Source organism: Protopterus annectens, chromosome 9.part0 (assembly GCF_019279795.1).
Source record: "Protopterus annectens isolate FY-2018-M chromosome 9.part0, PAN1.0, whole genome shotgun sequence".
In the NCBI taxonomy this organism is placed as follows: Eukaryota; Metazoa; Chordata; order Ceratodontiformes; family Protopteridae; genus Protopterus; species Protopterus annectens.
This window is the reverse complement of record NC_056743.1, coordinates 864,770,364-864,794,887: the sequence shown is the minus strand read 5'-3', so window position 1 is coordinate 864,794,887 and position 24,524 is coordinate 864,770,364. Positions and strand designations below refer to the sequence as shown.

The 24,524-nt window shown below is 42.4% G+C and overlaps 1 protein-coding gene across 2 annotated transcripts in view; it reads right to left on the bottom strand.

Annotated features, from left to right (window-relative positions):
• AGAP2 (ArfGAP with GTPase domain, ankyrin repeat and PH domain 2) overlaps nt 1–24,524 on the bottom strand; it is an 823,589-nt gene that overhangs the window by 221,347 nt on the left and 577,718 nt on the right. For both annotated transcript variants that reach the window (XM_044083585.1, XM_044083586.1), the window contains exon 8: nt 13,695–13,847. In XM_044083585.1, the coding sequence (XP_043939520.1) occupies nt 13,695–13,847 (153 nt within the window). The remainder of the gene's footprint in view (nt 1–13,694; nt 13,848–24,524) is intronic.

Here is a 24,524-nt window from a genome sequence, read left to right as displayed (position 1 = left end):
AATATCACAGTAACTACTGTCATGTGGATATATGCACATATTTCCTTGTAGTGCTGCAGCATTTGGTGATGCTAACAATACCTCTCCCTTACCTTTTCATAGGTCTGTCAGGTGTGGCTGAAGCCCATGGTCCTGTACTTGGTAAGTGTGATACTGTTGTTTTAAGGATCATATATATCCTAAGAAAGTTAAGGGCTGCCATTTCTTCCTATGTACAACAGTGCTTAGCCAGAGTAGACTATTTTTATGTTCCATTCTGGAACAGATAACTACAGTGCATAGACTGGGTAATCACAGGTGTGTAGTTGTACAAACATTAACATGTTTGCACTTATAGTTATGAGCAACTTTGCAGCCTGCAATACATGAGGCATTTACTCCAAGATGCCCATTCAGACACAATAGGAAGATGGTACATACCTAAGGCAGTGATACTACAACTGGTATATCATTCTCAAGACAGGTGTAAAGGGTGTTATGTGTAGTTCTATCATATACACTGTCACATTGCATACCTTACAGGCATACTGTACTGGCAACATTAACTGGATGTAGCTGAAGTGCATGTTATAAAGGGTCTGACTTGTCTGTGTATGTTGTTGTGAGTTTGTCTGTTATGCATGGGAGCAGAGATGAGAAGACATGGCATGTGTAATGCAATTGTGGATCCTCATCTGTATGAATCTATGTGGATTACCATACATAATAGTGCAGGTAGTAATGTACTGCTTTTATCTTGCTTCTAACAGGTGAATGGGGAAGGGAGTTGGCATCTGTCCCCCTCACAACCTAATGCCAGTGTTTCATTGGACTCTGATGATGATGGCGGCCATAGTAAGGCACCTGTCCCCATTTTCCCTGCACACAGTCAGTATGCCCACACATACCCAGTCCCCAGAGGCCACAGATATTAGACAGTCAGAAGGTGGTGACATTGCACAGGACAGTGTGACAACTATGGCATTAGTAAGTGTAGACACTCACCATTGCCAAAGAGCTGGCAAGGTCCCACACTGGCAGATTGACAAGGGTGCACTTAGGAGGACTGCTGCCCATCCACCACTGTCACAGATGTCACATCACGGGTCACTCGCTTCATGTTTCGGGCCATCATGGAGGCACAGGCACATTCTGAAAGCAACACCGGATGGTTAGGGTTACAGATGTGACTGTCTCCACTGCATTGCTGACACCCTGGATTGGTTCACTGATATAGAGGACAAACAGTGGGCTGAGACAGTGTCTGTCTTTGACCGCACATTGTCTGTGCTGGAACATCTGGTTGGAGTTGGGTGTTGGCCATGACCATCTGTTGAGAGTCCACGTGACCGTGCACACTCATGCTCCCATAGTGGCAGTACCTTCAGGCCTACAGAGGGAAGTGTGCTGTCCACACCACGACATAGCAGGCCATGGATACATGGTCCTGGCAGGGGGTCCCGTGAGGGACATGGGCACAGCAGACAGTAGCCACTGTCAGATACTAGCACCACATCTGACCTTTGGCATGATGGTGCCAGTGCTACTCCTGGTAGAGCCAGTTCATGTGTTTGTGGCTGGAGACAGTGAACTGTCCACTCCACCATGTACGGTCCACAGCTGTCCATCATACACATGTGTAGGGCTAGCACTGGGCTTGACTATGTACATGCACACACTCCAACGCCACTGTCACATGCAGGTCACCAACAGACATACATGGCACCTCTCCATGGCCCATCTAACCAGCACACCTTCCTGACTCACACACATGCTGTCAACTGTTTGGTACTGCCTAGGCCTCTGGCACCCACACACCCCACCACAGCCTATGCATGTGATGATATCTGTGTCACATCCCTGCCATCCGTGCCACTGATGCAGGCATCTGCAAATATGTGTCTGATGCACAGGGTGACTATATTACTTTGCATGTGCTTGTGTAGTGCAGTAGTGTTATGCCATGGCAGTTGTGGGCCACAACAGGTACTGTATGCTGGCATATGTCATGACTACACATCAAACATTGTGTATCTTTTTTGCTTGAAGGTACACTGGTGGTAGTGTTATAGAATGACAGGTGTGACACGGACCTGTGTGTTTTTGACCCAGGAGTCTGAGAGGTTAAACTATGGACACATATCAGCAATACAGTGGCACAGGATGGCAAGGCAGTACAGCAGAAATAGAAAGTCAGCAAGGTATGCCAGTATACATGCATGGCTCCCTAGGTGCATATGTGTAGAACAGTGTGTCAGGGAAAATGGGAACAATCAGGGTCATCATGTTTTCATAGCCTGTGACAAGGTCTGCTACCCTTCATATGTGCCACCTGAGTATTCTGCACATACAAATCTAGATGGTGGCGGACATCAATTATGCTTATGTAGATGAGAGAAATTTAAGGCCAGTGGCTAGTCACAGGGCCATAAAATGCATAAACATTGCACAGAGACAGCCCAGATGGCATGCCTTTAGTGCTGCAAGGGGTATATTTACACACACACACACACACACACACACACACACACACACACACACACACACACGCACACACACACACACACACACACACACACACACGTTGGATGCTGTAAGATTAGAATCCCTACCTATCTAGCACTAATCCAGGCATTCTTTAAAGTATTCAATTGTATTTATTACTGTTGGTAGTAACTTGATTAAAGTGTAGCTATCATTCTAAGTCTTTTGGATTAAGCACTTGGGCTTCAGACCAGTTGTTTTACATTAGGAAGGTTTGTGGCCTGCACTGGTGGTGGCAGGACAGGTAGCTTACATCCTTCTAAGTTGGGAACTGCTGATTGAGGGTTCAGTGTCTGTTATTCTAAAAGTGTATTAGTTCTGGTTTGACCACTTGGGCTTCAGGCCAGTTATTTTACATTAAGAGGGTTCGTGGTCTGTATTCTTGTGGGAGGAGAGGCTGGACTCTGCCCTTCTGAGCTGGGAATTTCTGGTTAAAGGCTTATAGTGCCTGCATATTTGAACTGCTTCTTACTGAAATTGGTACACCTTGTTTGCTGTAGCATAGACTAGATCCAGGCGTGTTGAATCAGGCTTTGTTTGTATGCTTGTTGTTTGTTTGCTTGTTATTTCCCTGAAACGCTAATTCCACCTAAAACGCGGCTTCTCAGCGCTTCTGTGGATCCCTAGTGATATCTGCATTGCTTACTGTACTTATTTTCTTGTTTCACTTGAAAGAAAGTTACTGTTTGTCATTTTTGCATTTAAGTTACCTGTAACACATTGCATTTAAGTTACCTGGCACTTGCTCACTAAGTCAGCACTAAAAAATTAAAAGCACTACACCCTCACAAACTCCCCTTGAGTACCTTGTTCCCCATTGGCCCTTTTTTTCAATTATAAAGGAATTCCAAGTACTATTCTAGCATGTCCAAAGGTCAGTTGTCACGCTCCTCTCCGGTCCAGCTGGTGAATCTGGGAATCTTGAGGCAATGTTACAACTGCCTCATGTACACAGACAACCCTCTCCTCCTCCTGACAAATTCCAACACATGTGAGAGATGCAACCATATAGCCAAACTGGAGGCTAAGCTCTCTCAACTCAGTACTGGCGTAACCAGTCAGGAGGAGAAGGAAACCACACTCACTACAATTCCAGTCTCACATAGACCTACCACGACAGCAAACCAAACATATAAACACACAAAAACATACTCAGAGGCTTTAAATAAAAATCTGCCTAAGCAGCAGAGACCTCCAAAGCAGACACCCAAGCGACCGCTACCCCAAAACAAAACACGTGCAACACATAGCTCACAAAGCCAGTGTGCCGAACAGTCACAGCCCTTAAGGCTAAACAACACACCTGATACACTTGTAATAGGTGACTCTATCGTCAGGCACACTGACGTCCCACTCACCAGGCTGAACAAGGAGAAGGTCACGGTGAGCTGCCTGTCGGGCGCTAGGATCTGCTACATAACACAAGCACTCAGGTCACTCCAAGGCAAGTACAAATATGAATCAGTCATTGTCCATGCTGGTGTGGATGACCTGAGACGTACCTCCCTGGACTACATGAAAAGAGACATAGAGGAGCTCTCTGAGCATGTAGCCCAGGCCGGTATGACCCTGACTTTGAGAAGCATCTTACCCTCACCAAGAATGATGCCACAATATGAAGACAAGATGATCAATTTCAACAATTGGCTTAAGTATTGGTGTCATTCAAAGGGGATTCAATGCCTGTCAGCCTGGGATGACATGCTCGACAAGCCACGATGATTCGCTAGGGATGGCTTGCACCTGTCACCCCTGGGCTTTCGGATATTGCCAAAGGCTCTTGCTACCCCCATAGTGCCTTTTTTAGGCAAGGCTCAAAAGACAAACCCACCTCCATAGGTATCACAAGGGATAAGAAACTAAGAGTAATGCTACTCAACGCCAGAAGTCTAAACCTCAAGATGCATGCACTCAAAACTCTCCTTAGCATGGAGAACATTGATATCTGTGCATTAACAGAAACCTGGTTCAAGGCTCCCAAGAGCACCCCAGCACTACCAGGTTATACCTCATACCATGCTTTTCGGCCCCAAAACTTGGACCGAACCACAAAAGGAGGGGGAGTATCAATATTCGTCAAAGATACCCGCACCTCCAGGTTGGTGGCACAGCACGAAGCATCAGAGACTATCCATGTGCAACTAACAGTGGGTAAAACTGCCTTCCAGTTTATAGCCTGCTACAGACCACCCTCCCAAACCCAGGAACCCCACTCGGCCTTCCTGAGAACACTGGAAAATATGATGGTCTCTCCAAACACCATTATATTGGGCGACTTCAACTACCCAAACATAGACTGGGAGCATTACTCTAGCTCCAACACCCTAGCCCAAAGGTTCCTAGAATTTATAAACTCAAATGCTATGGAACAACTTGTTACCACTCCCACAAGAGGGGAAAACATACTGGACCTGATCATCACCAACATGGGGACTCTTATGCTCTAGACCAGAAGTGTATCCCTCACTGGTAAGATCAGACCATAAACTAATCTCACTGGATATTCACATCCCAACCCCACCCCCTGCCCAGAAAACCACAGTGAAAAACTTCTCTAAAGCAAATTTCACACTCCTCAAAACTGAGGTGGAATCCTTCAAAGCCCCCAGGCCTGTGGAAAATACGGCCCAGACCACAGAATCCTTTATAAACGCATTCTATGAACACCTTCAGGAATGCATGGATCATGCAATCCCAAATAAAACCAAGACCCAATCCTCCAAAGGCAGACGTCCTGACTGGTGGACCCCAGCCATAAACAAACTATACAATAGAAGGAGGAAGCTACTACATGATAGAGCAAAATCTCAAAAAGGGAAGGCATCTCTGATCAGTATTAGCAAAAAACTACGGGCACTCATAAAATCGTTTAAGGCCAGCTTCGAGAGAAAAATTGCACAGGACACTAAGGATAATCACAAGGCTTTCTTTAGTTATGTTAGGAACCTGGGTGGGAATTCCCAGATATGCTCAGAATTAGTCCAAAATGACAAAAAATACACCGAACCCACAGACATTGCCAACATCCTAGCTGACAGGTTCAGTGCAAACTTCTCCCCTCCCACCAAAGGGCAAATATCTATCCCAGCAGAGTGCTGCCCCCCTGACATCTCAGATGCTCAGGTAAGAGCCGCCCTCTCCAAAGCAAAAAACACAGCATCAATGGGACCAGTCGGTGTCCCGGGCTGCGTCTTACGTGAACTCCAAGAAGAGCTAAACCCAAACATAAAACTACTGTTCAATCTCAGCCTTACTACAGGATATGTACCCAAAGAGTGGTGTACAGCAACAGTGGTCCCTCTCCACAAAGGTGGTGCCTCCACGGATCCTGGAAACTATTGCCCCATAAGCCTGACTAGCTTGGTCTGCAAAGCTATGGAAAGGATCATCATGGACCTCATAAATAAAGATATTGGGGACCTACAGACACTGGATCCTACCCAGTTCGGCTTTGTTAAGGGCAGATCCTGCCTCTTAAACCAATTTCTTTGAAACACTCACCAAGGCCATTGACGAGGGGAAGGTGGTCCACACAGCCTACCTGGACCTTGCAAAAGCCTTCGATACAATACCCTACTCAGGCATTATAGATAAGCTCACCAGCTTAAATATAAACCCCTATGTCACTAGATGGGTTGCAAACTGGTTCAAGGACAGAACCCACATGGTTAGAATTGCTGGAGCCATGTCAGACTCCAAACCAGTTACAAGTGGCGTCCCACAAGGCTCAGTTCTGGGACCTCTCTTATTCGGTATATATTTCTCGGAGGTACAGGCCAACACGGAAGGACTGTGGCTGACCAAGTTCGCAGATGACTGCAAACTGGGCGCCATAATCGACTCTCCAGCTGACACAAGCATCCTCCAAAAGGGCCTCATAGAAACAGACAACTGGTGCCAGAGCCATGGCCTCAAGCTAAACGCCAAAAAGTGTATAGTCATCCCTTTGGCAAAAACAAAGTGCCCACAAATTACCACATAGGTGGTAATCCATTAAGTACAGAAGAAGTAATTAGGGACCTGGGGACCCAAGTTGATAGCAATCTCTCATTTGACAACCACGTGGCCAAAGTGGTTAGAAAAACATTTTATATAGCCCACCTAATCATGAAGGGATTCACATCTAGATCAGGGGAGGTCATCATGCCTCTTTACTCATCCCTCATCAGGCCCATAATTGAGTACAATGCCCCTTTTGGGATGTACCTTACCAGACACCTGCAGCAACTGGAAAGACCCCAAAAGTACCTCACCAAGAGGATCAAAGGGCTCAAACAGATGCCACATGCTGCTGGTTAAAGAAACTCCAGCTCTACTCAGTGGCATACCGCCTGCTCATAGGCAATCTGTGCCTGACGTATAAAGCCATGTCCAACCCGGAATTAATGGACATGCTGTACCGCAGAAAATCCAAATCCCATCGAGCTACGCACTTGAGAGACTTGAACCTCAGCACTGAAATAAATAGGACATGCTGGAGGGACAGATTCATAACCCACAGGCTCCCTTCACTCTGGAATAAAATCCCAGTCCAGGTTAGGCAGAGTCCCTCATTGACTCTCTTCAAGAGGAATCTTGATGAGTGGATGGGAGATCGTAGGTTTACCCCGGGTATCACTTCTGTGTCACTGTTAGACAGAGGCACAGTATACTAACCTCGAAAAAGGGCATAGCAAAATTAATTTAAAATGGGTGGCGAAAGCCAAACACACTCTGGCTAGGCTTATAAATGCCCTAGGGCAGATAGCCTAGTATGAACCTATGAACCTATGAACATATGAACACACACTATAGCTTCCAGTGCTTACTGCTTGCACCACAGAGTTTATTTGATATCAGAGTGTCAGCCAACACTCTTAAGGTGGATGACATCAGCAGGCCTTGTAAAAAAGACCAATGCTGAGGCCAGCAGCTAGTCACAAGACCTTAAAATGCATAACCCTTGCACAGAGATAAGCCAGAAGGACATGTCTGTAGTACCGCAAGGGGATATATGTACATACATACATACATATACACATACACACACACACACACACACACACACACACACACACACACACACACACACACACACACACACACAAACACACACGTTGGATGATGTGAGATTAGAACCCTTACCGAAATCTACTGTTACACACTACAGCTTGTAGTACTTATTGCATGCACCACAGAGTTTATCTGATATTAGATTGTCATGTGTGCCAGATATGGGAGTCCTGATTACTGCCAGGGCTGCCAGCACACACATTCAGGATAATGTCCTGGGCATTGCACACGACCTGGCAGTTGATGGAGTTATATCCCTTGTGGTTGACGTAGAGTCTACCCACCCCACTGGTACTGAATGCAATCTATGGCACCCAGTACCTCAGGGTAGTGTGAGACCCCCATCATGTCCCCAGTTTGGAAAGTACCTGTAGCTAGTATCTTAGGGGCTACACATACCATTGTTTCCACTGGGATGGGCTCCCTCTGTTGGCTCTGGGTCTTACTTGAAGTCAGCAGTGCTCAGTGAGTTCCTGAAGTATGTATCTGTCCACCCTGTAGCTCTCTACAATCTCCAACATATGTAGCTCCTGGTACGTTACCCTAGGCCTGAACACTCTTCTTCTTCACAGTAAGCCTATGGCCAGCAGCAGCAACAGTTGCATTGCCTCAGCATCTAACACAAAGATATGTAGCAGACCTGCAGCAGCCCCTAGCATTCTCTCAGTTAAAATTCCCAAATCTGTACTCCAATGGTGCAGAGTATGGGGGGAAAATCAGATTGTAGGGTGTATGCATACTTTATAGTGTTCTGCTGTAGGTGTAGCTTGTGTGATTGGCTACCTGTGATGCATTCCACCCGACAGGTACATCATTAAGGGGTTTTAATGGTCCTAGTTTAAGTGAAACAGGGCTCATCAGTAATTAATATATCATTGGCTTCCTCAGCCAATTTAAATTTTTTTTTTTTGACAGCGTTCCTTGATGAGCATTATAGTGTGCCACGCAAACCTGCACCTTAAAGATAAACAGTGCAAAGCAGTCCATGGACATACCCCCATGGAAGGTCAGACTCAGCATGGTGGCGTGCATCACAAACATGTGCAAACATGATGAAACATGTGACTTAGAGGTAACCGAGAGCTTACAAGCACTTGGACACACCCCTCCTTTGATGTCAGTTACTTCTTTTGTGGACACCAACATGGTTCTGTGCCTAAATGGATGGGGTCTGCAGACACAGATACCCATTTATACTATTCAGTAACCTCAGTTCATTTGCATACAGATCCATGGACAGAACCTGGAAAATACACGGTTCCAGGCCCTGCCTCATTAGCAACCACAGCTGTGTAACACTGTACATACTCCACAAAAGGTCCTATAATGCATTCCTGTTACATACACACCCATTGTGGTTTTTACACTCTTTTTATATTTTTTTTTTCATAAAGGCATGTTTGCGCACTGCGTCACACTGTGCAAACATACCCAGGGTATTAAAAAAAATAAAATTATTTAACATTATTTTCCATATGGTTTTGGACAAATGGTGGATAGCTTTGTACATATCTGTGTCCACTATGCTATTTCTGACACTCTAAGTACACTTTTACAGTCCCTGGTTTCATTTTTACATCCTGTACATGGGAGTTTTCCCATGTACATTATGGACACCAACACAGGGTCTGCAGGACTGCCTATCTGCTTGCTGGATTGCTCTAGCACCCTCAGTTGCATGCATTCCACCTGCTTATGAGGTGATTTGCATGCCACAGACACTTCTGTGTTCACACACTTCTGCATGCCCCTTAGCTCCATTAATTGGATCTTCTTACTTCCATGTAAGAATTGTGCCACTATGTCTACACAGAAAATAAGTCTGTGTAGGCTTTATTGAATTCTCCCCTATGTGTCGACGTAAGGGCATTCGATGAACAGCCCTGTTGAAATGCTAATATAAACCCTATTTGCTGACCTCACATGACCCAAACATACTAAATGTTTTGAAACATGAGGAGAATTGTACTGCATGTACTTGAGCTTTTCTCCCAGACATCTGCTGAAAAAGGGCCTTTGTGCCCAGATAGACTTTCACAGTCAACAAATGTAAAATAAAATAAATAAATAGACAGCATTAGACTGTTAAAACTAAAGGGGGACTAGATTGCTGGAGTACAAAATATGGATTAGAAGTAATTAAATATTGCTAGCCAGCAGTGCTACATGCAAAATGAAAAATGGCCAGCACTTACCAGTACATAACAGATCCTAGTCATTACAGGGCCGGCCTGTTTGAAAAAAACTAAGTATTCTGAGGACAGCTCTCTTTTTGGAGGGAGAAACTGTTACAGCACCGGTATCCTGAGTTCAGCTGTCCTTCCAGGGAAAGCACTTGGGAGGAATTCACTAAGTATCCTAGGTACAGCTCTTCCTTCTTGGGGGAAAGGCCAATATATACTAACTGATGTTTACAGTCTGTCTAAACTAAGTATTTCAGGTTGTTTTGAACTTGGTCATGTTTTGATTTGACTCCATGCAGACTTACCCCATAGGGCACTGCTGCTTTTCAGACTTGTTGGTACTTATACTACTATATAGTACTTTTGACCTCATTTATATTGCTAATCTCCCTCACCATAGTCAACTATCAGCCTGTCAGCCTTTGATTTTCATCTATTAATGTTTATGATATTGTAGCTTAACTCAGGCATTCATATTCCTCAGTCTTTGCCTGCTCTTTTTCCACTATGCGGCTAGTTGGTTTAATTTTTGAGGCACAGGGCAGGTGTACAATATTGTCAGAGTTCTGTGATTTCATAGCAGCCATACTTAGCATACAAAAAACGAAAAGTAATACACAAAACAAAACATATTGCCTCCAGAGAAGTTTTAATGCAAAAATCCAGTCACATTAAGCACTTTTGTTCCCTATGTCAGGAACTTCATCAGAGTACCACATGCTTCCACCTCCACAAATTAATCAGTTAACCAATCACAAATAAAATCACAATTGCTATTAAGAACATCCACAACTTAAAAATCACATTACACTAATATTTTAAAATCATATCATAACCTAATTTAAAATAAATAAATAAATTAATTAATACGTCAAAGCTTTCATCCTCAAAACACTAACAATTGAAATAACCTAATTTAAGCCAGGGTTGTTACTTGAATTTAGTCTTAGCTGCCAGACCATCTCCCAAAATTCAAGCAAGTAATTAAATGCTGCCCCATTTGGTCTATTTTGGATGAAATCAATTATAAAACACACATTTTTAACTAGTACACATTGTAGAATGTCTATAAAGTACATTTGTGTTTTTACACTTCCTGATCTCATAAATATGCTCATGTATCTCGTACTTAAGCCTTCTTTTGGTTTTACCAACATAGAAGGCGGTGCAAGATGTTCGAGTAGGAATGTAAACCACATTTTTTGAGTTGTGGTTCCCTTTGCAAGGGCATGGAAGAACCCTAAAGTAACTTTCAACAAAAACATAGAGGTCCTTCATTAATAAAGTGGCACTGTTTGCAATGGATGTTTGCAATGGCAGCTGGAAGCTATGGTCTGGCAGTGACAACATTACAGACATAGTCAGGGTTGTGCTGACACTGTCAGACTATATCATACTACATTACAGACATAGTCAGGGTTGTGTTGACAAAGTGAGACTATATCATATAACATTACAGACAAAGTTAAGGATGGGCTGACAAAGTGAGACTGCATCATACAACATTACAGACATAGTCAGGATTGTGCTGACAAAGTGATTAGATCATATAACAGAGCAGACATAGAGTTGTGCTAACAAAGTGAGGCTATATCATACAACTCTAGAGACATAGTCAGGGTTTTGCTGACAAAGTGAGATTGGTTTACACTGAAAACCTGGAAACTGCATTGGTCAACCATAGCAGTTTTCAAGTTGGCAGAATGTCAAACCAAAATGGATCGACTAACTACAGTGAACGGGTAGTTTAGCTCGAGTATTTGGGTTACACATTGTGCAGGGAGATCATGTTTCAGTGAGGAACAGGGAATTAGCCCATTTCCTCACCGTAGTGCGATCTCGGAGTTGGTATATTTAATGTGTAGGGTGTGGGGGTGCAGGGGGGCATATCCCTCCATGCACAATCATAGAATTAATGTACCATTCACTTTATAGTGCAACAGTACATTAATGTGCCTAGCAGGAGGTGAGTGATGTCACCTCCTGCTGTGTCAAACACATCGAACCACGGTTGTCGATGTATTAATTTTCACCTTGGTTTACTTTTCGGCATTCTGGATTCAGCATTTCATGTCAACATTCTAAATGGTCGACCGATGCATATTCAGAATGTAGCTAGTAAACCTGTGAGATTATATCATACAATAGTGTGGGCATAGTCAAGGTTATGCAGACAGACTGAGACTATATTATAAAATATTACAGACATAGTCAGGGTTATGCTGACAAAGTGAGACTATATCATACACCACTGCAGACATAGTCAGGGTTGTAATGACAAAGTGAGACTATAAGATAAAACTCTAGAGACATGGTCAGGGTTGGGCTGACAAGGTCAGAATGTATGATGCACCACTGCAGACACAGTCAACGGCTGGGCTGAACAAATGAGACTATATCATATAACACTACATACATAGTCAGGGTTCTGCTGACATAGTGAGACTATATCAGAAAACACCATGGACATAGGGTTATGCTGACAGACAATGAAGATCCTGTGGAACATAGCAAATATGCTAAATCAATGATAGATGTAAAAGATAGAATAAGAAGTTCAAATGTACAGGATATGAAATGGGATGAAGTAATGGCCAGAAAGATTGAAACAAGTTTGAGAAAGTTCCTAATTGGAAAACCCCACTTTTTTAAAAGCTGTCTCGGTATGTTAAACCCATTTAACATAGCGAGACAGTTTTGAAAAAAGCAACGTAGAAAGCAAGATCTCCGTTGCTTTTTACAAACTGTTTTGCTATGTTAAATGGGTTTAACATAGCGAGACAGCTTTAGAAAAAGCAACGGAGAAGTAATGGCCAGAAAGATTGAAACAAGTTTGAGAAAGTTCCTAATTGGAAAACCCCGCTTTTTTAAAAGCTGTCTCGGTATGTTAAACCCATTTAACATAGCGAGACAGTTTTGAAAAAAGCAACGGAGAAAGCAAGATCTCCGTTGCTTTTTACAAACTGTCTCGCTATGTTAAAGGAGTTTAACATAGCAAAACAGTGAGAAAAAAGAGTTATAGTAATGGCCCGGACCTTTTTCCATTACTATAACTCTGATTTACAACGTGCACGCTGACCAATCAGCATGCACCTTTTTGAATATTAATGGGGGGGAGTTTTATAATAATGGTTATTGCTGTGCCCATTACCTTTCACCCTGATTTATTAATAATTTTACTGTAAACCTGCCTTGGCTCTGGATTATCATGTGTGTGTTACTTTTTAATGGTGTTATTTCTCTCTGAAACACTTTTTGCCTGAATTGATTCTAAGTGTCTCCAGATTTTCTGCATTTTTAACTCACAGGCCTATCATTTGTGAAAGCTTCAAGCAGCACCCCTTCTCAGCCAAAAGATGATCAAACATGACTTGTCTACCATGTGCCAAATGGACTACTGGTTTACCCCCCCCCCCCCAATGTCTAACTAATACTCAAGACTGTTTATGTATTGTAGTATAATTTGTATGGAATTACCTAGTACTTCTGATTATTTCCTAGTGGTTATATTTTACTGTTTTGTCTAGTTATCATAGCATTGTCTGCTTTCACTAAGAAATGTTATATCCTGTGCATCCTTTATTAACAAAGCTATGTTGTCTCTTATTACCTCGCCTGTTATCACTGTTTTGATGGCCTTATACAAGGTACCAGCTTTGCAGCATTCATCTTGAAACTACATTAGTAATTTACCTCATACATTCCTCATTGTATACCATATATCACACTTATTCCTTTGATTACACGTTTTTAGTTTGCATTGTGTTTTCTCATGTCCAGCATGCATTTATCATCTCAGTGACACTGCATTTTTGTTTTGCCATATGCAATTGCTGTCTTGTAACTCATATTATAGCAAAGTATCTGTTTGAACCATGCCATCTTCCCAGTTACTAAACAAACACATAAGCAACTAAACTAGTTGGCAATACTTACAGTGAAAAGGCTGGTTCTCCGTTTTGTTCCTCTGTGAATAGAACCTGGAGTGCTCTGGCCTAGTGACACATCACTCCGAAGCTCTCGATGACCAATATTTGGTGTTGAAGGCAGTGATGAGGAATAATCACTGACATGACCCCCGTTGCTCGCCTATATAGAAAGAGAAAGAAAAAGTAAAATAACAAACACAACAACAAAAAATAAACAGACCAGGCTGAAGACAAAAACCGAATCAAACATTGAGAGTATCTCTCTGATATAACATTCATTAACAAGAATCTCAGCATTTTTAAGACTCTGCTGAAATGAATTATCCAAGCTATTGCTTGTTTTCTTGAAAGGTCAGAGCTTCTCTAATCACAGCTTTAAATAAACTTACATTTTTCCACTTCTGAAGTTCAGCAGTTGTTAGATTATGCAAATGAGCTATTTACATATACAAAAATGAATGCCTTTCTTTCAAAAGACAAAAGAATTTTGAGTATTTTGTGCATTTATAAACAATAACTGTATGATCTTTTTTACCAAGACTGACTTGTACCTGCTTTAAACAGAAGACACTATCACATTTTAGTACCCACATCATGTTATCTGTGTAACATGACATTACATGAAGCACACTTAAATTATAAGACTCAGAACTGCTGTATATATATTTACCCAGTTTATTGCTGATGCCAGTGGTGATCTTAGCTATGAACATGTGTGCACATGCAAATGAACTGACTTCACCATGTATACAAATCATGTTCTCCAGCTTTACGTTTTAATGAATAAATGATTCCGTATGCTTTGCCTATACATAGTTTTATATACATACACTATAAACACTGACTATGTGATATAGCTACAGAGGGATAAAGCCCTAACTATGATTCTGTTGACCAGTGTTCAGCTAATGATTCATGTGTGGATGCAGCCGCCTGCTAACCTAGCCTTGGGGAGGTTAGAGGCATGTTGTGGAGCAGCTTGTCTGTTAATTTCTCAGCGGTGTCGACTACAGTCCTAGCAGGGGTCATCTATACAAAGGTGGGAGCAGGTCTCTCTGAGGGGCTATATCACTTGTGGAAGTAAGTGATAGCCCTATGCTGTACCCATTTCATGCCCACCTCTGGAGTGTTTATGTGACATGCATGGGATATGGTCAGGAGATACAGGGAAAATCCCCTGTTGGCTGCTTATAAGATGGTGATACCACAGTCAGCAGTTGCATGGCTGAGAGTGAGTCGGCAAAGTTATGACGATTCGACAGATGGTCAGCAGGCAGAGGGATCCACCCAAAATAAAAATTAAAACAGAAATCTATGAATGCTGACAGTAGAAAGGGTAATTAGTATATTTTTAACACAAAGTCCCAAACATACTGGCTATTTAAAACAAAAGTGATTTACAGAGCAAAGTTCTTAAAACACAGATATTGCCAGTAACTTGCTGATTTGTATTATTAAATGAAAGCCATTTGATAGTGCCTCTTTTTAATAACCATTACATAGAAAATTCACTCAGTATTAATCTTTGCAATATCAGACCATTACTAAATCTTTTTGACTGAAAAATTTTGTTATTTTGGAAAGGTTGTAATCACTGTTTTTTCAGAAATCAGATTGTATGATCTTTAAAATAAGTTGTTCTTCCCTTGACAGCACAATACATAAGTTGTTTTTAGTAGCAGCACTTCTGAAAATCTTTTTTTTCTGTAGAGGAGAATGACTTATATGCCTTTTTTGTAAAAGTTTTACTTGTGTAATAACACAGACTGCTTCTTGGACATAGTATAAGGCTTTCTGTATTGACGAGATCACTTTTCACACATAAGCAAGCTTCCATGCCTGCATATTATGTTTTTTACACAAATTACTATTAGCACTTTAATAATATGCGGAGTCCCACCTGCTGAAGATACGACCATCTGTTACTGCTGCTGAAATTCAGTGGCATTTCTAGCCAGGGATGAGTGTGGCTATATGCATACCCAATAGACCCAGTGAGGGGTGGGAGATTGGCATAATGGTTAAGGTGTTTACCTTATAAACATAAGGTGCAGGGTTTGATTCTCACACGGGGTAACTGGCTAGGCTGAAAATGGCCCACAAGGGCAGTTAGCCTAGTACTAATCTATGAACCTATGAACCTATGAAAATCCAGTGAGAGCTTAAGTATCAGGCAGCCATTAGGATGAAAACAGCATGGGGACTTACCAGCTTGGCAGTACAGTGGCTCAGTGCTTGTTTCACAGCTGCAGGATCAATGGGTCACTGCTGGTCTGTCTGCATGGATTTAGGATAGTACCCTGTTACTAATATAAGTTTTGTCCATCCTGTAGGGCAGGAAAGCTGTGTCAGAGGCTGAACAGCAGATAACCGGGGAAGTGAAGTTAAAAACAAACAAAAGATGGAGTGACTTCAGGAGAAGGACATGGCAGAATAAGTTAGGCAATTGTCCAGGAACAACTGTGCAATGGAGTGAGAAGCGAATAAGCTGCAGAAAGTGAGTGACACAGAGTGGGTTGTCATTTGAGTGGAACAGTTCTGAAAGAGAAGACCATACAGAATTGTAAAAGAGGACCTGGGAATGGAACTCAGTGGTTTCTGTGGAAAAATGACAGAATTATTTAAAATTTATATCATTTATTTTGTTTAATAATTTTGACAGATAGTGACTTTACATGATGAAGATGGCTGGAGGCTGGTTAATTTATTTTTCTACTGGAACATTTTTGCAGCCTAATAATGAGACAAACGACTCCACTTTGGTGTAGACTCATAGTGGGGTAGTATCTGAATAATAGGATGATAACTGCTAGTGCAGAGGGTTATGCCTATGAGCTGTTAGTAAGATGCTTTCTGAAATTTAGATTCCATTCCCTTAGAATCCATTATGCAACTCTAAGCAGAAAGTGGTCTCATGTAACTCCTGAAAAGGGACATTTGTGTCTAGTAGGCTTACCCAGTTAACAAATAAATATAAGTAAAGATACTACAGCAAATGTCTAACAGGATGTAGTAAGGATGTGGTAACAGTTTGTAAGTGCCAGCAGGAAAGAAGAGGATTCCATAATTGATGGGGGGTGGCAAGGTAGTAGCCCTTTTCAAGAAAAATGGGGAGATCTTGCACCCAGACAGTTTTATACACGGGACCTTGGTCAAGCTAGATACACAGTTTTTTGCCAAGGCTTAGGCCAAAAGACCAGATAAGATATTATTGGAGTCCATGAAAGATGAGTGAGGGTTGTGAGAGTGACAACTATATGAGCACCTACATAGCTGTATGGACTCAGCAATACCTGACAGGACCAAATCATCTACCTCAAGGAAGAGTAAACCTGTCTGGTGGACAGTAGCAATAAACAAACTATAATAAAAGGAAAAAATTGCTGTCCAGGACCAAGAAGGAGCAGGTGCCAAGTTGGAAGCAATCTTTCCTTTGTCTCAACAAGCAAATAAGGTCACTGGTGAAATCCTCTAAGGCTAACTTCGAGTACAAATTGGCCACATCAACTAAGGACACTCACAAGGCCTTCTTCACATACGTCCACAATCTCAAAGGTAACACCCAAATCTGCTCTGAACTGGTGGTCAATAACACCGCATACACAAATGCCACAGATAAAGCCAACCTGCTGGCAGACAGGTTCAGTGAAAACTTCAACCCCCACCCCCATCAGTAAACCAGGACATCCCCAGCACCTGCCCCCCTCCCCTCATTACCAGGGAGCAGGTCTTTAATGCCCTCTCTAAGTCAAAAATACAGTCTCCATGGGACCCAATAACATCCCTGGCTGTATCCTACATGAACTCAGGCATGAGCTCTCAGCTCCATTATGCACCCTTTTCAACCAAAGCCTGAGCACTGGCTTCATCCCAGCTGAATGGAGGACAGCCACTGTCATCCCACTACACAAAGGTGGAGCGTCCACTGACCCAGGCAGTTATAGGCCCATCAGCCTAACTAGCGTGATATGCAAGGCCATGGAATGCATTACCATGGACCTTATAAACAAGGACATTGGCAACCTCCAAACACTTGACCCCATACAGTTTGTTTTTTTCAAAGGGAGATCATGCATGTTAAACTTGGTCAACTTCTTCAAAACAGTCACCAAAGACATGGACGAGGGGAAGACGGTGCACTTCACCTACCTTGACCTAGCCAAAGCCTTCGACACTATTCCCCACTCAAGCGTAACAGATAAAGTCTCCCAGCTAGGCATCAAACCATATGTTACCAGATGGGTAGCTAATTGGCACACTGATAGAACCCACTCAGTCAAAGTAGGGGAAGTCACCTCTAGTAGTAGACCTGTAATGAGCGGTGTACCCCAAGGATCGGTCTTGGGGCCTCTACTGTTTGGCATATACTATTCTGAGGTGAAAGCTAAAACCAATGGTCTGTGGCTGACCAACTTTGCAGATAACTGCAAGCTGGGTGCTGTCTTAAATTTCCCTAGTGATGTGAACATCCTCCAAGAGAGTCTTACCCAAACTAATGACTGGTGCCAGAAGCATGGCCTCAAACTGAATACTAAGAAATGCATCATTATCCTCTTTGGGGAAAATGGCATCCCCACTAATTATCACATTAATAACAATGTATTAAGCATGCAATCAGTTGTTAAGGACTTAGGCACACAGGTTGATAGCAACCTGACTTTTGACCATGACATTGCCTCTGTTGTACGGAAGGCTTTCTATATGGCTCACCTCATAAATACGGGTGTTTCATCCAGGAGCAATTTTGTCAAAACATCCCTGTACTCCTCCCTTATCAGACCCATTATCGAGTACAATGCCCCCTTTGGCATGTACCTTGACAAGCACATGCAGCAGCTGCAGAGACCACAGAGGTTCCTAACCAGGAAAATCCAGGGTCTCAAACACCTATCCTATACAGACAGGCTAAAAGCCCTGTCCTTCTACTCAGTCTCATAAAGACTGCTCAGAGGTGACCTGTGTCTGGCATACAAGACCATCTCACACCCGGCCTTGATGGAGTTGATGCATATCCTAAGTCAAACTCCACTCATGCAACCTGCATGCAAGGCCTTAACCTGGTCTGTGACATTAATAGAACTTGTTGGTGGGATCGGTTTGTGTCTCAAAGACTCCTCCATCTGTGGAATAGACTCCCTGTCCATGTCAAGCAGAGTACCTCTGTAGCCCTCTTTAAGAGGAACCTTGATGACTGGATGGGAAACAAAATACACCCCTGGGGATCCCACTTGTGTCCCTGCTGGACAGGGGAAACAAGTGGTTACTTTGAGGGAACATGGGTGAAATTCTTGGCTAGGCTTATAAGGGCCTCCAGGCCAATAGCCTAGTATCATCCTATGAACCTATAATCGTTTCTGCAGACAGAGTGAGGAAGCTAGGACTCAAAGATATGTTGACAATTCATTTTGTCATCAAAAGTCTTAAACCCTTGGATTCCATGCACTGACTGTTACAGGTGAAAACTGAGGGGGAATGAGATTGCAGGGCAGGCTTACAGAAAGGGTTGAAAATCTGTACAAATAACCTAGTACTGAAATCAGTGAACAGTAGGTAATACAGAGCTGGGGTAAAAACAGGGACCTACTGCCTTCAAATGTGTTCTTCTTGGTCTTGAATGTGAATCAGGGAAAGGCTGAAAGAAAATGATGATGGAGGTAGCACCTGTGTATGACTCTTAACGGATTACTACCTCTTTCTCTCAGTAGACATTGATGGAATTTTATACATAGTATTGGGTGAGTTTGAAACATTTCTATGGGAGATCATGGTAGAATGTAACTGAAAGAAAAAGTGCTAGTGAAATTGGAAAGTAGACAGAGAAAGGCCATAGCATGAAACCGAAAAGAGATGAGGAATGAAATATTTGAGTTTAAAGTTTTGAGACACAGCAATAGAGGTAAAGAACAAGAGCTACAAGAAGGTGCACAGGAAATTTGAAAGTGTTAACAGCTGCAAGAGAAAGGCAGGATGACTGGGAGGTAAACCTAACAATGTGAAAATAGTGGTGTATAAAGTAAGGGTATATGTCTAGCAACAATTAAGGGTATGACTGTACCATAAGGACAGGAAAGTATAAAGATTCTGTGAAAACTTTGTATGGAGGGGAAAGGCCAAGGATTACAAAGGGGACAAATTGACTATACTGGAGGAAGTGGAGCTGGAAGAAGCTATAATTTTAGGCATCAGCAATGATGTTCAGCGTGCAGCAGTAAGTGAGGGGGAAACAGTACATGTTTGTGTTGTGAGGAGTAACAGAGAAGGAACCGAAAAAAGAAGTAGTGTAGCAAGCAGGGAGGAAGTTGAAGACATTCAGGAAAAATTCTGAGGTGAAAAAAATGTTGCGCTGATAGAAAGTAAAGGATGGCATGAAGTAGGACGGGTAGAGCTACATGAACGTGAAACTGGGGAGGGATTATAAAAGGCAGGAGGAAAGGGAGGACTGCTAAACACAAACATATATATCTGAAACAGTATTGAAGAGAAAACCTGAAATGAAAAAATGTGACTGCTTGAGGAAGGGTTCTGGACCGAGGAGAATGGTGGCAGTATCAGTGAGTAAGGGAGGGTATAATAATATGAAATGGGGACTATGGTGACAGCATTACTGAGTAAGGGAGGGTATAATAATATGAAATGGGGACTATGGTGACAGCATTACTGAGTAAGGGAGGGTATAATAATATGAAATGGGGACTATGGTGACAGCATTACTGAGTAAGGGAGGGTATAATAATATGAAATGGGGACTATGGTGACAGCATTACTGAGTAAAGGAGGGTATAATAATATGAAATGGGGACTATGGTGACAGCATTACTGAGTAAGGGAGAGTATAATAATATGAAATGGGGACTATGGTGACAGCATTACTGAGTAAGGGAGAGTATAATAATATGAAATGGGGACTATGGTGACAGCATTACTGAGTAAGGGAGAGTATAATAATATGAAATGGGGACTATGGTGACAGTATTACCGAGTAAGTGAGGGTATAATAATATGAAATGGGGACTATGGTGACAGCATTACTGAGTAAGGGAGGGTATAATAATATGAAATGGGGACTATGGTGACAGCATTACTGAGTAAGGGAGAGTATAATAATATGAAATGGGGACTATGGTGACAGCATTACTGAGTAAGGGAGAGTATAATAATATGAAATGGGGACTATGGTGACAGCATTACTGAGTAAGGGAGAGTATAATAATATGAAATGGGGACTATGGTGACAGCATTACTGAGTAAGGGAGGGTATAATAACATGAAATGGGGACTATGGTGACAGCATTACTGAGTAAGGGAGGGTATAATAATATGAAATGGGGACTATGGTGACAGCATTACTGAGTAAGGGAGGGTATAATAATATAAAATGGGGACTATGGTGACAGCATTACTGAGTAAGGGAGAGTATAATAATATGAAATGGGGACTATGGTGACAGCATTACTGAGTAAGGGAGAGTATAATAATATGAAATGGGGACTATGGTGACAGCATTACTGAGTAAGGGAGGGTATAATAATATGAAATGGGGACTATGGTGACAACATTACTGAGTAAGGGAGGGTATAATAATATGAAATGGGGACTATGGTGACAGCATTACTGAGTAAGGGAGGGTATAATAATATGAAATGGGGACTACGGTGACAGCATTACTGAGTAAGGGAGGGTATAATAATATGAAATGGGGACTACGGTGACAGCATTACTGAGTAAGAGAGGGTATAATAATATGAAATGGGGACTACGGTGACAGCATTACTGAGTAAGGGAGGGTATAATAATATGAAATGGGGACTACGGTGACAGCATTACTGAGTAAGGGAGGGTATAATAATATGAAATGGGGACTATGGTGACAGCATTACTGAGTAAGGGAGGGTATAATAATATGAAATGGGGACTATGGTGACAGCATTACTGAGTAAGGGAGGGTATAATAATATGAAATGGGGACTATGGTGACAGCATTACTGAGTAAGGGAGGCTATAATAATATGAAATGGGGACTATGGTGACAGCATTACTGAGTAAGGGAGGGTATAATAATATGAAATGGGGACTATGGTGATAGCATTACTGAGTAAGGGAGGGTATAATAATATGAAATGGGGACTATGGTGACAGCATTACTGAGTAAGGGAGGGTATAATAATATGAAATGGGGACTATGGTGACAGCATTACTGAGTAAGGGAGGGTATAATAATATGAAATGGGGACTATGGTGACAGCATTACTGAGTAAGGGAGGGTATAATAATATGAAATGGGGACTATGGTGACAGCATTACTGAGTAAGGGAGGGTATAATAATATGAAATGGGGACTATGGTGACAGCATTACTGAGTAAGGGAGGGTATAATGCTACAGACCAGGGAGAATGGTGACTATATCTTTGAGTAAGGGGGTGTATAATGACATGAACTAGAGAAAATGGTGACTGTCGGTGAGTAAGTAGGGTTTAATGACATGGACTGGGGACTATGGTGACAGTATTAGTGAGTAAGGGAGGGTATAATGCTACAGACCGGGGAGAATGGTGACTATATCTTTGAGTAAGGGGGTGTATAATGACATGAACTAGAGAAAATGGTGACTGTCGGTGAGTAAGTAGGGTTTAATGACATGGACTGGGGACTATGGTGACAGTATTAGTGAGTAAGGGAGGGTATAATAATATGAAATGGGGACTATGGTGACAGCATTACTGAGTAAGGGAGGGTATAATAATATGAAATGGGGACTATGGTGACAGCATTACTGAGTAAGGGAGGGTATAATAATATGAAATGGGGACTATGGTGACAGCATTACTGAGTAAGGGAGGGTATAATAATATGAAATGGGGACTATGATGACAGCATTACTGAGTAAGGGAGGGTATAATGCTACAGACCGGGGAGAATGGTGACTATATCTGTGAGTAAGGGGGTATATAATGACATGAACTAGAGAAAATGGTGACTGTCGGTGAGTAAGTAGGGTTTAATGACATGGACTGGGGACTATGGTGACAGTATTAGTGAGTAAGGGAGGGTATAATGCTACAAACCGGGGAGAATGGTGACTATATCTGTGAGTAAGGGGGTGTATAATGACATGAACTAGAGAAAATGGTGACTGTCGGTGAGTAAGTAGGGTTTAATGACATGGACTGGGGACTATGGTGACAGCATTACTGAGTAAGGGAGAGTATAATGCTACAGACCGGGGAGAATGGTGACTATATCTGTGAGTAAGGGGGTGTATAATGACATGAACTAGAGAAAATGGTGACTGTTGGTGAGTAAGTAGGGTTTAATGACATGGACTGGGGACTATGGTGACAGCATTACTGAGTAAGGGAGAGTATAATGCTACAGACCGTGGAGAATGGTGACTATATCTGTGAGTAAGGGGGTGTATAATGACATGAACTAGAGAAAATGGTGACTGTCGGTGAGTAAGTAGGGTTTAATGACATGGACTGGGGACTATGGTGACAGCATTAGTGAGTAAGGGAGGGTATAATGCTACAGACCGAGGAGAATGGTGACTATATCTGTGAGTAAGGGGGAGTATAATGACATGAACTAGAGAAAATGGTGACTGTCAGTGAGTAAGTAGGGTTTAATGACATGGACTGGGGACTATGGTGACAGCATTACTGAGTAAGGGAGGGTATAATGCTACAGACCGGGGAGAATGGTGACAATATCTTTGAGTAAGGGGGTGTATAATGACATGAACTAGAGAAAATGGTCACTGTCGGTGAGTAAGTAGGGTTTAATGACATGGACTGGGGACTATGGTGACAGTATTAGTGAGTAAGGGAGGGTATAATGCTACAGATCGGGGAGAATGGTGACTATATCTTTGAGTAAGGGGGTGTATAATGACATGAACTAGAGAAAATGGTGACTGTCGGTGAGTAAGTAGGGTTTAATGACATGGACTGGGGACTATGGTGACAGTATTAGTGAGTAAGGGTGGGTATAATGCTACAGACCGGGGAGAATGGTGACTATATCTTTGAGTAAGGGGGCGTATAATGACATGAACTAGAGAAAATGGTGACTGTCGGTGAGTAAGTAGGGTTTAATGACATGGACTGGGGACTATGGTGACAGTATTAGTGAGTAAGGGAGGGTATAATGCCAAGACCAGGGAGAATGGTGACTATATCTGTGAGTAAGGGGGAGTATAATGAGATGAACTGTGGAGAATAGTGACAGTGTTAATGAGTAAGGCAGGGTGTAATGACATGGACTGGGGACTATGGTGACAGTATTAGTGAGTTATGGAGGGTATAATAATATAAACCAGGTACTATGGTAGCAGTGTTAGTGAGTAAGGGAGGGTATAATGTCACAGACTTTGGAGAATGATGACAGTATCTATGAGTAAGGGAAGGGTGTAATGAAATAGATTGGGGAGTATGTTGGCAGTATTAGTGATTAAGGGAGGGTATAATGGCACAGACCGGGGAGAATGGTGACAGTATGTGTGAGTAACGGGAGGGAAGAGTGGTACAAACCAGAAATAATGGGACATTATTTGTGAGTAAAGGAAGAGCATAATAATATTAACTGGGGATTATTGTGACAGTATCAGTGAGTAAGGGGAGGGTGTAATCACATGAAGAGGGGAGAATGGGGACACTATCTGTGAGTATGGTAGAGCATAATCACATGGTACAATGAAAGAACCAGAACAGAAGGAAACAGAAGGAAAAAGGAAACCCTAATAGAGAAGGGAAACGGTTACAATGGGCAATGGTGGGAGGATAACATACAGGGTTAAACTGGAAGACAGTTGCAAGAAAAAGATAGTAAGTCTGAAGGAGA